This window comes from Amphiprion ocellaris, chromosome 1 (assembly GCF_022539595.1).
Source record: "Amphiprion ocellaris isolate individual 3 ecotype Okinawa chromosome 1, ASM2253959v1, whole genome shotgun sequence".
Taxonomy (NCBI): Eukaryota; Metazoa; Chordata; class Actinopteri; family Pomacentridae; genus Amphiprion; species Amphiprion ocellaris.
Window position 1 is genome coordinate 12,008,418 of NC_072766.1, and position 17,479 is coordinate 12,025,896.

The 17,479-nt window shown below is 39.1% G+C and overlaps 1 protein-coding gene across 8 annotated transcripts in view; it reads right to left on the reverse strand.

Moving 5' to 3' along the window:
- Nucleotides 1-10,386: 10,386 nt before the first annotated feature.
- Nucleotides 10,387-17,479, reverse strand: part of zfhx3b (zinc finger homeobox 3b) — a 289,722-nt gene continuing 282,629 nt past the window's right edge. For all 8 annotated transcript variants that reach the window (XM_055011433.1, XM_055011438.1, XM_055011436.1 and 5 more), the window contains one exon: nt 10,387-17,148. In XM_055011433.1, the coding sequence (XP_054867408.1) occupies nt 15,404-17,148 (1,745 nt within the window). In that variant the 3' untranslated portion in view covers nt 10,387-15,403. The remainder of the gene's footprint in view (nt 17,149-17,479) is intronic.

The following is a 17,479-nucleotide window of genomic DNA, read 5'->3' on the forward strand; positions in this document are numbered from 1 at the left end:
GAATCACTGACTCTAGTGCAGCTTTAACAAAAAAAAAAAAAAGTTTTATTGTTTTGGGTTTTTTTGTTTAGTTTGTTTTTTTCCTTTACCTTGGTTTCTGCCCTTTTTTTGTGAGCCGGAGATTCTTTTGTGACTGTATTCTGTGCACACAGCATACATGTCTGATCTGTATTCCATTTGTTTTTTCAATCTCCCACATCTTCACTGCTTTTCTTTAATGTAAGTACTCGTTCACCTAGTTTTTATTTTGGTATTTTTTCATGTCGTCTTCCATCAGAGAGCACTGCCAACTGAATATTTGGTTTGAAATAGCACAACTCCAAACAAAGGGCATTTTTTCCCAGCACATCTGCTTGCAAGGGAGACAGGGCCTTAACACCTGGAAGTAATAAAAGACCAACACTGAGAGAGAAAATAAGGTAGGATTATTGTTCTGTGTGAGGAAGAGATTATGTTCAGAGAAAAGACAGGGAGCCATGCGGCTACACTTTCACCTCAAACAACGGGACTAGGAAGCAGCCACTGATTAAAACTGAAATGAGGGGAGAAAGAACATCTAAAAATGAAGCACACTTTCAAGCCGAGACAACAAGCAGAAAGCTTTATCTTAAATGGAAAGAAAATAGACTGGAATATTCCAAAGCTGCTGCAGTACTATTACTCAGTTACAATGTCATTATCTTACCACAGCTTGAAATGATACTAGCAGAGAGAAAGCTGCACAGCATTGTCCCAGTTGTGATGAGACTCATTTGTTTCACTTTCCTTTTTCTCTGTTCTGTATTGAAGATGTTGTGCATTTGTCTGCTTTCTTTTCGCAAACCCAATCAGCCTGTAATTTCATCACAGTTGTACGGAAAACGAGAATCTCAGGATGTTATCTTACTTTTCATCAATACTATTCTAATTTACTTCCTTTAAGAAGGATATTTACTATAAATATCTTATTACAATTGAACATTTTTACTTGTCTTTCTAAAGCACAGTCAAATTAAACCAGACTATAGAAAATGAATTTCTAACTATTTGCAAGCCAAGAAATGGGACAGGGCAAAACAAGAAAGAAGAATGCCTTATCAGGTTATTATTTTGTGACATCCAGACACCCATTTCCATTTTCAGGCCAACATCAAAGCGCTGGGATGTGAGAATCATACAAAGACAACAGTAAATGTGCCTCTCCCCAGGTATATGACCTAACAATGATTCTGCACAGATTATGTTGGCCCATAACATCTAGTACAATCCAAATAATCCATACAAAAAACAATTCAAACTGAGGAAAGGGAGCAAGAGATCCAACACAGTCTCTCCCTTTCTCATCGCTCTCCCTCATGTTGACTGGAATGACATTAGATGCCAGTGCTTGTTTGTGCTCTAATGACAAGTAAGAGGGGACTGCTGTCTCCATGGCAACAGCCAAGGCTCAATACATCATACCTCATTACAGTAGTCAAGCGGGGACGTTTGGTCAAAAATTAATATATCAAGGCAAGGGGAGAGGGAGAGAGTGCATTGTGGGAAGATTGCCCAGCATTTGTTATATGAGTTTGATAACTGTAGCATTCAAATGGTAGCTTTATTAATTTCAAGCTGCAGCAGCAGGCAACAGTTTGAAATGGCTGTTGAGTGACCTTGGCTTGATATGTTGAGTGTCTTGTCTCTATGAAGAAGACAGTGAGAAGGATAAAGAGGCAGACCAAAGGGTCGACTGTGTTTGCATTGGTATGAGTGAGTGTGTGTTGGGCGATGGGGACAGGCTTCAGGCAGCATGCTGCAGATTAATTGGGTATGATTCACAATTGTAGGAATGGTAGCACAACAGATACTCAAATTCAAAAGTCAAACTGCTCAGACTTCCTTCCATAATTTATGTGGCTCCAGTTCTTGTGTAGGTGGTGTTATATGAACTAAACTGTTTGCCACAGAGAAGGAACAAAAGAGCGTGTTGACTGTGGCTCTCATTTGACTTTGTTTAAATTTGTTTTTCTACAAATATTTATCAGAATCAGGGTAGTAGTAAAAACGGACCTAGCTGTGATATGTACCATTTGCAAAGGGCAGCAAAGTGACACAAGGAAACAGTCTGGGCCAGATGCTTGACTGCAGCATAGTTTTTAAAGTATATAGGCACTATATATATATATATATATATATATATATATATATATATATATATATATATATATATATATATATATATATATGAGCCAACCTCTCAAATCCAGTTAGGCCATGACAAATGAACTGCCTGTTTTAGTTGTCCTTATTCACCCTGTACTGTATGCTTGAAGCATTTTAACACACACTGTAATTTCCTTTTTATTTTGCATTTGAAGTCTCTAAATTATTTGGGGCAGTGTGTCTCTCATAACATGATATTGTAAACATAGTAGCTATTAAATTTACACAATATGAAAAGCCGAACTCCAACATGTGAAACCACACGTTAACTCACAAGAGAGGCCATCCAAAGTGACAGTCATTTTAATAGCCAAACAGGGTAAATCAATTAAGAATCAGCCTTCTGGATTGACTACCTTTGCATGCTTGTTCATGTGGCACTCGCTGTCATTGTCCCTTATTCATGTGGGGATAATGAGTAATTCGTGCATTTGAAAAAAAGAGAAAATCCTCAGTAGGACCTTGTTAAATTTAATTATGGGATAATCTCAGAAAGACAATATGCAGTGATGATGAAGAGAGTCTTTCCTATTTTGTATGTAATCAATGTTTAATATTTATCATTCAACAAGCTCTTATGTAGAAGGCTTTAATGAGGACTTATCTTCACTTGAGTCCCTCTTCAGCATTTTCAGCTCTCTCTCCAATTGACATTTAGTGACCTCCTGTAGAGGACAGAAGTGGGGCAGACTGCTTCTTCCACGGGGTCTGCTAAAATCTTTGAAATATGTGTTCTCAGGGAGTTCTTGTAAGGGGTTAAACTGTTGATGTTAAATGGCATGTTGGATTCTGCTAGCTGCCTGCTAATTAGATTGTAATTACAGCAGAGCTTTGCGAGCCTGTCTGGTCCAATTAGAAATGCTTTTGTGGCCAGTCTGCCTGACCTTTCTTTTAAAACTTCTCTACTTTAAATTAACGACAGCTACGAGGGGTAAATGCGCAAAAATAGTTGTTCTGAATGGTCAAATTATCATGTTTGTGAATACAACAGCGACACATGCGTGCACATAATTCAAGCAAGATATAGAATTTCAGCCGACATTCTCACCTTGAATACAAGCCACGATGTAGTTTTTAAAAGGGGGAAAATTACAGCAGGGCACCAATTTAAATACAAGTGCACTACTTGGTACGTGTCCTACTCCACTAACTTAAGCATATATGGTGAAGTAATTACTACATATAGTTTTACACATATATTATTAAGCATATACAGTATGTGTGCGTGAGTTGCACTGTGGCCCAATGTTTTCAACAGTGGTAGTGTGCCCTCCCTCTCACTGAGAGGAGCTCTCAGACTGACTGAGGAGTGTCTCAGGCATCCACAGCACACCTGGTCTCCATTATCTCTCCATTTCACAGGCTTGCACCCCCTAACAGGGCAGCCTGGGAATGGGCCTGGCTCTTTCATCTTCCCATCATTATAGCAGCCAGCCCAGGGTCAGGGCCCAGTCTGACAGGCATTCCAGCAGCAATACACTACAACTGATTTTGGTTAAGGTTTAAAAATACAAAACCAAAGTCAGAGAAATATTAATAAGAACAAGTCTCAAAGCAATTATTGTATTAAGAATTCTTCTCAGAGTTGACATTCTCCCCAAAGCTATACGAAATATGATTCTGCATCTCAAAGCTGTGCCCCCCGCTTCCTCAACAGCATCGCCTTTCCTCACCCATGCCTTGAACATAAGCTTCCTTTGTGGTGCTTGTACTCTGTTTCACTGCAACATGCATAGATACACAGTTGTTATACTGTTTGCTGACAAACACAAACGACTACAAGATAATATAATTTTTTTTAACAAACCTTCCAATATGAAAGTAGTGTTTACAAGTGTGTGGTGATATTATGCTGAGTATTAGGTTTATTCTGTTGGTTTATCACTCTTGAATCTTGCCCGCAGAGGGACATTTCAAGACAGATCAAGGAGAAGCCAAATTCTTTCCCTTCAGCTTTTTAACTGTTAAAGGGATTTAACAGACCCCTTCAGACAATCTGTGAAACACATTTATGGAGAAAGGATACACCACCTGACGGTTCAGGTCTGACATGGTCCTCCCATTATCATTTTGCATATGAGAACAAAATGAGGTGTGATAATTGATCTCTCATGTACCCCAGCTGACTCTCTCACGATACTATCAGCACAGCTTTGTTTCAAGGCAAACACTGAGGCAGAGCTCACCCAAAGCCTTTTTAATGCATCATCACTTTGAGGTTACAGAAATGACACTGTGGAAGCACTTTGAAGTGAAGTAAAATTATCCCTTATTTCTGCCCCCACAAATGATTTATTAAGGGGTAAAAAAAAAAAGTGTGGGGGGGGAATGAGGAAAGGCAAAGTGCAGATGAAGGATAGAGAAGGACAAACACATTCCCAGCACATATTCTCTTCATTACGAGTAAGGAGGGGGGGAGCCGATCATTCAATTACTGACTGCCGTCACAGGCTAATATTCCTGCCTGTCAGGGCCCATTCTGGCTCAGTTTTGGTCAGAGTTCTTCTGATGGACCTCATTTCCTATTAAACAGAACCAGAAGGTGCTGTGAAAATGGCGACACCTGATCCTGTGTTCAGGAGATGGGAAATGCTTCGGCAAGGCCCAAAGCCTGCCAAGACATACTCCACACCTTCCCCAGCATGAATCTCATGCGATCGGGGAAACCAGCAAGGTGGAGTTTATAGGCCACTGAATTAACCAACACATCTGGGAGCCAACACTGTGTATTATGGAGTGGGGTTTTTTTCTTCTGGATACACAGTATGATGTATTAACCCATTTTGAATCCAGAAACTTTAGGTCATAAATCAAAAAAAAAAAAAAAAAAAAAAGACTGAGCTAGTTTTTAATTTTTTTTTATCCCATTCAATTCCTCTTTGATCCTCACTCACCCATCATTTTATGTGACAGATTATATTGAATTAGTTTGACCTGTCCTCAAGGCTGTAGTGCAATTTGCCTTTGACATTGATAGTGGGAGAAGACAATGTAGCGAGGCAAAGAGGGGGTGGAAAATGGGGAAGCGCTGTAGGTGTGTGTGGACTATGTGGCTTTCAGATTTGCCAGTGAAATTCCTGTTCTTCACAGTCGACTATGTTATTTTACCAGACTGCCTGTCAGGGGTTAACCCTTGACAGTGGCAGTGCAAGCTGCTCATGTGCAAAGCAGGTCAGCTTAGCTTGGTTTTTCATTGGCTTAGTCATAAATGTATCCAGTATGTCCACAGTATCTGCAGTTGACACACTTCAATTTGCTACTTCAGTGCTGTTCAAAAAAGTTTACACACAATTTTACACTGACAATTTTCTTCAAGCCTCCAACAGTACTAGTTTTTACTTTTACTTTTTGCAGTTCTCATCAAATTCTTCATACTGTAAGATGTCGATATAGTGTTTAGGGTAGTTTCAATGGATTTACATTTTTGGGTGTTTTTGAAAATTGTGGAACAGGACACGTTGGCAGGAGTAACTCCAGTCCCTTGGCTAAGATGAAGGCAGGATGCTATGACCAAAGCAGTTTGGATTTGGACGCTGAGATGTGTGGCGGTGTGCTTACAGCCTCTGCTTCTAATTTTCTGCCTTTGTTGTGTCAAGTGGAAATACCAACCTTGGAGAGCCATGTTTTTTATTTAAGACATGGCCCAAGTTGACATAGCACAACCACAGCCTTTAAAGTAATTTTGACGAGAATCACCCAACATTTGTACCATTTATTCCCTGCAAAGTCTGAAAGCTGATACTGAAGAGCTTTGGAAACCCCAACAAGCCATTATTCCAACAAAGCAAGAGCTTAGACCTCAGCATGGTAACAACACCACCCAACTCGGGTCACAGTATACAATTAGAGTCTGTGATATTCTATCCAGTGGAGTTGTACTTGTCTTCTGTACTATGAAAGAGAACATTCTGTGGTATGTCAGGGGCTATTTGGGATATTTAAAAGGGTGACTGGTCTAAAGAGACAAATGATTCTAGGAAGCTGTCAGCTGCTCCTCTGACTGAAATGACTGAGTTAGTGAGGTGCATTGAGAACAATAATTAAATATGGGGCCAAAGATTGGCAAGGTGGCCCCTGTACCTTTAGGCCAAGGGAGAATGGGTTACGGAGCTCACATTGCCCAGGGCCTACGTTAGACTCAGGCGCTAACCCAATTTCACACTATGTGACTGGGCCTGGCCTGTTTCAATGCAGCCTCTGAGTGTGAGTGCCATCTGGTCCAGGCCTGTGAAGGAAATGGCCTTGCTTTTCACACTGATCGGATTAGGGTGTTTTTAATTCATTCGGGATGTGCCCTTGCGTGTTAATTGGCTCAACATGGCCAATGAATCTTGCCTGTTGCTTGCCACAGGACGCCCTCATCTTTAAACTCTCTTCAGCGCTTCAATGTCTCTATGATTTTAGGCATTTTCACATTGTCCTTGCAGAGCGGCAAGGTTTTTAAGTTTCAGGACATGTTTATGTATAAAATATGATAAAATGTTGCAATGCAACAGTTCAAAGATGATAGCAGAATACTATTATTTATTTCCTTTTGGAAACCAGAAACAAAAGTTTTTTTCTGTTAATCTGAATGAAACTTTTGGGCGTTTAGTTTTTAGAAAGAACACATATCTTTGAGATTTTATTATATTGGTTTTTGAGTGTTTTCTCTCAAATATGATAGTTTTTAGCAGAACGCAACCACTGACAAGAGTAGGTATGCCAAAGCATGAAATAATGGTTTACTGTGATAAATGATGCCTTTAAATGAAGCAAAACTCAAAAAAGTGTGGTTATTTTGAGATCAGTATTTGGATGCACATTTAATACCGTTTGTAAAGCATTTTTTTTTCCTTTTTCAATTCTTACTCCTTACAGTGCTTCTCATTTAGGGTATATTTTTTAAGCTTGATTGTCAGTGCCCCATGATTGCATTAGTTAAACACAGCCACCTCTAAATAAGAAGAAGTTCACGGTTGTTGTGCACCTTGATAATGTACTAATTAGACTAACAACCTCTACCACCGGGCTAAATATAATGCATGGGCTGAGGGCTAGCAAAAGGGATCCGACAAAATCACTACACGTATTCATTAAAATAGTGTAAAGCCACTAAAGTTTAAACAAGACTTTTAACAAAGGTACAATCAGCAACATCTTACTGGCTGTGACGGCATCAATAAGATGAGGCTCACAAGTGTTGCTGATTATTGCCCATCATTCTGAATATCAATGTCTGCCAAGAATTTAATTTTGCTCAACAGGCAGAGCAGGGCCGGTTCTGTTTTCTTTGGGAATGACCCAAAATCCCAGGCCCCCTGAACTACACATTGCTGACTGTGTGTTTAGTATTGTTTTTCATCAGTGAACATCAGTACAGCATTTGGTAGAATGGGATTCTGACTCTCTAATACCAACATAACACTGAATTTGTCCGATAACAACCTAAAATGTGGGGAAAGTTAGCCACCTAGGCTAATGTCAGTTCAAGTAGTCACACCTCATATGCTAATACATAACATCCAGCAGTACTCTCACTGGGCTCAAGGTATTTGCTGTCATGGCTCATAAAAGCACAGGAATGAAGTGTAAAATTTAGACACCAATTAAAAGTTCAAACAGTTGAACTTTTATTGAAGGCAATGCAAGTAAGAAAAGGTGAAGGGTGAGGTGAGGGGAGAAGTCAGCAAGCATGCAGAGGTTGGCAAAGGTGAAGTCCAAAAACATGCAGGTCAAAAACAAGGAGATCAAAGAAGGAACAAGAAAAGCACTCAGAGAGCGCAGTACTCTGCCAAGGCTGCTCAGTCGTTGTATGATTTCTGACAGATAAGTCCCGATAAGTCCGCAGCGGTGGATTTTTAGTAGGATTGCAATCACATGATCATCAGCAGGCAGCTGACGTAGCGTTCACTTGTTGTCATAGTTACCGTGATGCTATGCTGTTATCGCGCAATAATACAGAATTCTTTAACAAAACCTGAATCCACACTAAAAGCCGCACCACTGCCAAAATCTAATCAGGTGGTCTTTGTATAATTTCTGACCTTCCCTGAAAATTTAATCCAAATACGTTCTTCTGTTTTTGAGTAATGTTGCAGAAAGACAGACAAACGTACGCTGATCGTCACATAATTCCGCCACGTTCCTTGGTGGAGTAAAAATTTGGACAGTTACAGCTGTGATAATCTAATAGACAGTCACGTTGACTATGAAAGGAGGCCGGTAAATACAGACAAAGTACAAACAAATAGACAAACACAAGCAAACTAAGAAGACATCTTAACCAGTTTCACAAAACAGACAGTGTTTAAATAAAAATGCTGCAAATATCGGAAGCACAATCAAACACAGAAACGAGCAAAAAATAGTAGACTCTGGCAGGAATGTTTCCGGGGGGTAGTAAACCTAGTGTTTGCACTTTGCTTATTATTAGCTTACCAATTCAAAAACCAAAATACACACAATTAACCATGAAACAGGCTCTGCTAGCTGCCTGTAACTTGGTCATTTACTTTCAGAACCCACAATTGGGTCAAGTTCAGTAACAGTATATGACAAATAAAATTAGACATACTTTGCTTTCTTTTTACTAGCTAACAATGTAGTAAGACTAGTAAATGTTAACTGATAAATCTGAATTTCACTACTTTGGCCTATTTATCAAGGTGCACAAGTCATAATTTCAATGTTAGTCCAACAATGAAAAACAGACAAATAAGGATGAAAGCATGATCTCACCTTGATACACACAAAATAAAGAAAGCAAGTCAAAAAAAAAAAAAGTCACATGAAGGGCAATCATTGGGTAGCTGCCGCACCGTTCTGTAAATTAAATGTCTACCATCAGTACGAACCGCTGTCATGTTGTCACCCAGACCTGCTTCCATGTAGGCAAAGGTCCACGTGAAGCCCTCTGCATACATCTATCACAATCCAAAATGTGTGTCTGTGTGACTGTGCTACCTGGGAAGATGTGCACATACATCTTCAGAGTGTAGAGTCCTCCAGGTAGGCTAGAAAGTAATAGAATAATTATGCATCCATGTTTGCAGCTATCTGTGTGCACATCCGCAAGGGAGTATAATTAAGGCTTAATGTTTCCTCTGTGTGGTGGCTTTTGCAGTCCTTTTAGGCAAACATATTGCCACATTTGAATTAAAATGAATGAATTTAGATTATTTTCATTGTCCAGTCAATAATGTAAATAAAAATATAAATTAATTAATTTTAATTCAGTTTAGACTGAATGCCACTGTCAGTCTGAGTTGGGGTACCTGTGTATAGGGCTTTTAAGTTAAAATAATGCTGTATAGTATAGTAAGGTGCAGCTGTATTAAAAATGTAATCACCAAAGTCTAGTTTTTCTGGTGGTGTCAACAAGAACACAACTTTATTAAGTGCAAGTTCACATTTGGTGTGCTCTGTATTTATGAAAGGCCTAGATGCTTTTGAGCGCACATCGGGCATATTCATGGTTGTTACTTCATCACCAATAGGTCAGGTCAAGCCCATAGCTCCCCTGGTGACCTGTTTTTGTTTGTTTAGTAGCATTTTTGCTTTTTCCCTGTTTGTATGTGTTTTGATATTTGTTACATTTCTAAATCTTCCCATAATGGTTGTGCTTTCCTTGTTTGTGTTTCAGTATTTGTAGCATATTTCCTTTAATGTTTGTGCTTTGTCCTTTGGGACCACCACGCCTGCCAGTCACTAAGTGTTGTATACTTTTTTCTTATGACACTTTGATATTAGTAGCAGTATAAGTTTGAAATGATACAATCCACAGTGCCAATATGTCACATAAGAAATAGAATTATGACATAACGTACATCGTTTTTTGCTGCATTTTACCCTTTTGTTGCTACAAATACTGCAACATAATCATGGGTTCAATTACAGACAGTAAGGAAAATGCACAAGCAATTATGGAATTATCAAAACAACAAATTATGTCCTTAATAAAGAAACAAAAGGAACTAATTTTAGGAATATGTCCCATGAAACCTGTGAAAGTATCTAATGTATACCGTCAGATGTTTAACAAAAAAAAAAAAACTCCTTTTAATCATCCAGTTTTTTTTTCTTTTTTAGGAAACGGGGAGGGATATTTTGTTTTTTTAACATCACTGTATTTCTTCAAATCTCTGATATCTGCCTAATAGTAAATCCACTGACAAGTGTTCAAATCCCACAACTGTCAAAGATGAGTCCAAACCCGTGCAGTTATGCTCATACTTTTTTAATGTATCACAATGAGCAAGAAACATACTTGATGAAATATTTTCAAAGGAGTATATTCAATTACCATCTACAATCAACTTAACTAGGACAACAAGGTTTTGTGACAAAAGTTTCTTTAAAAGTCTGAAGTTCCATGTGGTTGTATGTATGTTAGTTTCCATGTAATTTGGTACAGTTTGGAAATCTTCATATAATTACAGTAACAAAAAAGCTAACAAGACTACAGTATAGAAAAGACATCAAGAACAACATTTTTGGTTTAACTTGCTCTTTTTTGTACATTGCAAGGCTGTTTTTTTCTACCCTCAGATGGGCTGCCTGGAGCCACAGAGCCATGCTTATGAGGCTCAAAGGAGGAGTAATTCAAGGAAACAAAAAGAAAAACTAAACGCATAAAAAAACATTGTGGCACCAGAAGTCACAAAAGGAACAGAGAGCTCCAAGTAACAGTTCATCTTTGAAGTTGGAGCAAATGGTTGTTTGGTTGTTAGTTTGGTTGTTAATTTTGGTTAATACGCTTTTTTAGTGTAACTGCCTCCTTAAGAATGACAGCTTCGAGAACCCTGCCCCTCTCTATGTTATTAATTTCTCTATTTAGATTATGTAACCAACAGAGAGAGGGGTGAGCCGCCATTTGACTGGAGAGCTTTACTTGTCAACCAGAGACAAGCACAAGGAAATGAAACGGGTAGCAACATGAACTGGAAGAAATGAAGCAAGCATCTCTGTCCATCCTGTCCTGAAATTTTGAAAATGTCCATCAAAGCGCAGAAGCAGAGGCAGAGCTGGAGAAAGAAAGGACAGACAGAAAGGAGAAAGAGGCAGCTGGAGCCACTTAAGTTCAGTTTCATCTAAGGACTTTCCTCTGTGTGTCACACATGTCCATTGGTTCCAGAGTCCATTCCCATTACAGAGTTGTCAGTAATCAAATAAGGAGGTGGTTTTTAAAGCTGTTTTGAGCCTGCCTTCGGCTCCCATGCCCAGTTTTGGTGTGCCCACAGCCTCTTGTGTCCTCCTAACAAGATCTCCAAAGCTTCCCAGAGTCCTTTTTTTAAAATTTCTTTTCATTCCTTCTTCATCTCAAAAACAAACAAACAAACAAAAAAAAAATACAAAACAAAAAAAGTTGATGTCTTGTTTTAAATATATCTATATCTGTATACAGGTACACGTTCGTTTTCACAGTGGGCAAAAGATGACCTCTACAGCAAAACCTTGTCTTTATCTCTCACTTGTAATTGTCCATTAAATCAAGTATCCCAATGTAAGTCAGTGGATCCATGTATCCACAATAGCGTTTTGTGCCACAATAAAATATACACTTATCTGGGGCACAATTTTTTTTTTTCTTTTTGTTTCAACTGCATAAAGCTTTGGCCACATTCATATATTCAATCAAAGTAAAAACTGCTCAGTGCTTCGGTATCGTCATTCTCATTTCTGGTCATTATCTTTTAAATTTGATTTTTCTAAATTTCAGATATTCATAATCCAGCTTTGTGGTTCAGGTTGTTTTGGTGTGTAACATATAACAAAAATAAAAGGCAAACGAGAAAAAAATTGAATTGATGCTGGCTCTGATGAAACACTCACACACACACACACACACACACACACACACAAACATACAAACCCATACACAGTCCATGCTGGCTGTATCTGATGTGGAGACCTCAACTCCATCTCCCACAAAAAGAGCTCAAAAGATTACACTTTGGAAATAAGAGAGCAAACTGTATCATTGAGACAATGAATATAAAGAATATTATCACACCATAAAGTGGCCAGGTCATAGTTTTTGTTTCTTAATTTCAGCAATTCAAATTAAAGCTAGTGTTAATTTATGATAAAAAGTAATATACAGAAACTAAAATAAAATACAAATACTTATAAGAAAATAACAATACGGGTCCAACATTGTCTGAAAATTAAAATAAAGCAAACATATTTGAGAAAAACTGTACAACTTAAGAATTTTTAAGCATAAGAATATGAACAGTATTTCACGGAACTGGACTTGAGAAGTAGCAAGCTTGCAGACCAGATCTACTGACTTTCAACAGCATGCTATGGTATTAACACCAAATCACATTTCTCTGCAAGACGTAGCACTTTTAAACACTTCTGAGATTGTGCCTTGTAATCAATAGGGCGAATATATTGGCTATACAATAGTGGCCAAGAAGTAGTTCTTCACAAATTTAAATATGTATTGGTTTTGGTTCAAAAAATAAAATTTTAGTTCATCAGATCATCAGTGGGAAGAAGGGGGTACCTATGCACATCCATTTTCATTGCAACAAAATGAAGTAGGTGACTTCTTTGGACATGAAAGCATCCTAACTATTTAAAAACAAGGGACATCTTCAAAAAACCTCCTACTTTTTCCAGAAATAATGCTTTGGAATGAAGATGTCCCTTTAAAAACCTGTGATCTATGTGTGGAAGTGGCACCCTGCAGACACATGCGACAAGTCACTGGTAGACCTCCCAGGAAAGGGGGCAACAACACCACCACAGCAAAACAGCCATTATTTCCCTCTGAGACTAGTTGTAGGTTGACTGGCATAACGTTACTAAACCTATGAGACGCATCAGTACCAGATGTATTATATACATTTTTTGGTAACCACTATTACTTGCTTAACAAGTGAGCAACAACCTTGACTGGATGGAGGGATTTTCAGCAATGTTCCATGCCAGCACAAAATGACATACGGAGGTCACTTTGTTCAGCAACCAATGATGCAAAAATTTACACAACAGTTTACAGTCACTTTAAAAATGAGGAAAAAACATAGATTGTGACAATTAAAAGCAATCAAATTAAATAGGATCAGTCCTTGCTTAAGAAAAATCCATTGTGATATTTGGAATGCACTGTTCTTTACAAACGTTATAGATCATTGGCTTTAAACATTGGTCTGTTCAAAAAGAAAATCGGCAAAATGTCCTTTGGAACATATATTCACAGTCTTCAAAGTTCCGTTTTTGCAACAAGAAAAAAAAGGTGTTGCAGAGGCAAGAAATTGGTTTATTGTTTGTTTTAGTTAAAGCTTAGCCAAAAGCAAAATGAGCATGCATCTAGGTACTCTTTTTTTTCTTTTTTCAAAATTCTACATTAGCAGCAAAACGTATGTCCTTGAAGACCAGACCTTATACATTTTCTTAAAAAAAATGGACATTTGAATGTGACAAAAGTCAAACAAAGATTAATAACCTCTATCTTACAAACTGCAATGGCTCTGTAACGGTGCTACTCCACAATGCAAGGACAAGGGCCCTTTTTGGTTTTTGGTATTTACGTAAAAAAGCCACCTGTTTGCTTGCAAAGAAGCAGAAACGGCAACTCTGATGCGTACTCCTTTATCTTTTAAAACTTTGTTTTCTTTCCTCTAAAAACAGCAACAAATTCTCAAGTATAAAGAAGCCTCTTTTCTCATCTTTATGCACCAATGGTGAAAGTGTTTAGTCTTTGGATTTTCTTTTTGTCTTAAAGCGTGAGAATTATTATTAGTATTCTTTTTTCATTTTCATTTATGACAACAAAAATGTCAAAATGAAAAGAAAGACTGTAGCCACACTACATGAAGAACAAAAGACCTGCTTTGTAGTATACATATCTACAAACACAGGAGAGCAGAGAAAAATAAGTGCGAAGAGGAACAAGAAGAGTGAGAAATAGGAGTCAGACAGTGATAAGTGCACAAAGGTAACACAAAAATTAAATAAAATAAAACTTTCAATATTTCACCCAGGATCGTTTTCATTTTGGTTGGCGTAATGCCAACCAAACCATAAAATTTAAATAATTCTAAAAGAGGATCCTGCCTTGTCAGGAGGGGCATTTGGGTGAATGTTTCCCAAGAAGTTGAGAATAAGACAGAAATAAAGTTTAGATAAATTACCTGTCCATAATCTAGACTATTGGAATGACCAAGACAACATCAAATGAAGTGTCATAAAATTGGACAATACAAAAGCTAAATGTACACAAAGTTTTTTTCAACCTACCATACTGTTTAAATTCATTTCCAATGCAACAATCTACTTAACACCAAAAATGCTCATATCTATCATAAATACAGAAGGTTGATTTTTTTTTTTAATCAAAACTCTTTATCGCCCATTAGTATGTCTGCAATGCTCTCCTTGTTTGGGTATATTATAATTGTGATTTTCCCACTTTAAAAAGAATTCTAATGTTAAAATCAGCAAATCATTTACCCTTTTTGAATGCCCAGAAACAATGCCTTGTTAAAATTTCATTCAACTTAAAACTTTCTATTGGTAAATCAAGCTCAGAAGAAAAAGTAATGCTCATCTCCTGTTGGAAACAAAAAGTGTAAAACATGGATTTCTGTAACAGAAAAGTATCTGTGAGCTGTTGACCTGAGAATAAAATAGACATTACATTATTCTTTTACTTTTGCAAGCCATTGGTATCTGAATGCTTAAATAGCAAGAAAACTGATAGACTATTCTCCCATACAGTACATACTGGCTTTTTGTGACTGTGCTATTAAGTAGAAATTATTACAAAACAAAGGGACAGCTTGTTGACTTGCATTTCTTCAAAAGGGTTCTTGGGCCATTTGTCAACTTTGAGGCAGTCCATTGCCATACAGTACAGCATTCCTCTACCATTATCCAAAACATAACTGCAGCGATCTTTCTGTTCTCACATATTAGTATGCTTGTATTTCAGTTGAGTAAAACAAAAACAAAAAATAAACAACAAAACATAAACAAACAAAAAAATAAAATAGAAAATGAAAACCAGCATGTTGATATGGGAAAACAATCCACTAACATTTAAATTTTTGGTTACAAGCTTTGGAATTGCAGTTAGTCTTTACACATCTTTTTCTGAAATTGGTTTGTATACTTTTAATGTATTTTTAACATTGCTGCTTTTTATGTTTTTTTCCCATTTGTGATTTTTTTTGTCTTTTTTTTTTTAGTGTTTTTTAAATATTGTCCATCACTGAAAGCTCTTTTACAATCTGATGGAGTCTGTTCCTACACTAGCAAGATTACTACTACAACTATTACTGTCTTTGACAAAGCCAGGCTGCTGCGGCTCCTCTGCCGTCCTGCCCAGCCTGTCTGCTGACTTCTGACTGCTGTCAGAGTCAGACTCGTCGGTAAAGACGTCTGTTGGTATCGAGGTCTGAACTCCTGAGGTGCTCAATGAACTTGAGGTAACCGTTGAAGGTGAGGACACTGGAGGAAAAGAGGAGGAAGAAGAGGAGGGACTAGCATTGGGCTTCACAGCTAAAGCTCTGGAGAAAGGGGCCTGGGGCCAGGGTTTGCCGGCAGCTGTGGTGCTGAGTGGGGTAGTGGAGGAGGAGCACAAGGAAGAGGAGACAGCAGAGGATGGCATGGTGGCTGATGTTGTTGGCGGGGGAGGTGGGCTGCTGATGGGATGAGTGGCAGACTGCGAGGTAGATGCGGTGTTAGGATTGGGGAAGCAGGCTGAAGAGTGAGGTAATAAACTAGTAGCGTGCTCTTTGGCATTTCTGACTGATCGCTTGATTGTTCTGTGTTTGTGCAATGCCGATTCCAGGTGTTGACTGAGTGCTTTTTCCCCATCCAACGTAGTGTCACAAGCCAGGCAATCATAGAGACTTCCAGCCCCTACACCTACGCCACCGGGGACACGCAGCAACATCTCTTGCAGGTTTGCCACAGACTGACCAAAAAAACAGTTAGATTTAAGGTGGGTAATAGCCGCTTCTTCCTTGGTGAAAACAGCTTGACACTTGCGGCATGCCAGTTTATACTGCACCTTGGGGACGATGTACTGGTCTACATGGGGTTCCACAGCTTTGCCATCCCTCTCACTCTGCTCAGAGGGTACTTTATTATGAGAGGAGGAGGAAGATGAGGAAGAGGAGGAGGTTGGGGGTTCACTATGGGGGTTGCCCTTTTGCTCCTCTGTTTTCACTGGATCTTTGGCAGAATCTTTGCGATCCCCCAAGGTTTGAGGGGGAACTGGAGTTTGGCTCGCCTTGGGTTGCTGGATCTGCTGAAGCTGCCGCTGCTGCTGCTGTAGTGCCTCCTGCAAGCTCTGCTGATATTGCTGGTAATGCTGCAGTAGGGACCCTGGAGACAGGCCCATCAGTGCTTGTGACAATGCTGGGTTATAAGGGAAGAGACTCTCCATCCCATACATTGGCTGCAGGTAGCCCCCCTGGAGAGCCCCGGGGATCTGTGGGGTGTAATATGGGGAGAAGCCAGGCATGAAATAGGGCAGAAACTGGTTCGTGAGGAGAGCTGTGGGGTCTGATGCCAAAGCAGCCTGCAGGGCCTGAAGCTGGGCAGGGTCTACCACATACTCCATGCCAGGTGTGGGCATAGAGGTGGCTGGAACAGCTGTGTCTGGTTTCTCCTTCTTGGCGCTGGCAGCAGAAGTGGAGGGGGCAGGGGTGCTTCCAGTTGACGATGGGGTCGAAGGCTTCTCTGTCTTTTCCTTGGTCTTCTCCTTCTCTCTTACCCTCTCAGCATCACGTTCTTTGGGGGGTTCAGGCCGCGAGCTGGACTGGGTGGTTGAGGGAGTGGAGTTGGATGTGGAAGTGGGGCTTGAGTGCGAAGCAGAGGTGCTTGTCTGGGCTGGGCTGGATGCAGCAAGAGACGATGAGGAGGGAGGCTTGTTGGGCAATCCAGATGTGGGGAGACTAGGTGAGGGAACACTGGCACCAGGCATGTTCAGGAGGTTTGAAGGTTTTGGAGGAGTTAAAGCTGGAAACGTTTCAAACACAGACAAAAAAGTAAGATTTAATAGGTGTACTTCTTTGATGGATGTGCAATCATCATTAACAATCTACTGTAACAAAAATAAGGCTTTAGATAATATAAACACAAAGGAGGTAAAAAAAATCATTATGGAAATGATAATAAACTAATGCAATCATCATTTCTTCACTCTCTTGTGGAATTTGTGAATTTAACAATTAAATGTTGGCAGTTAAGGCTGATTGTGTATTTAATCATACATGTCAGCAATGACAAAAGGCCACTACAAGATATTCCACATTACAGCATGTGTGCTTGTGTAAATGAGTACATGTGA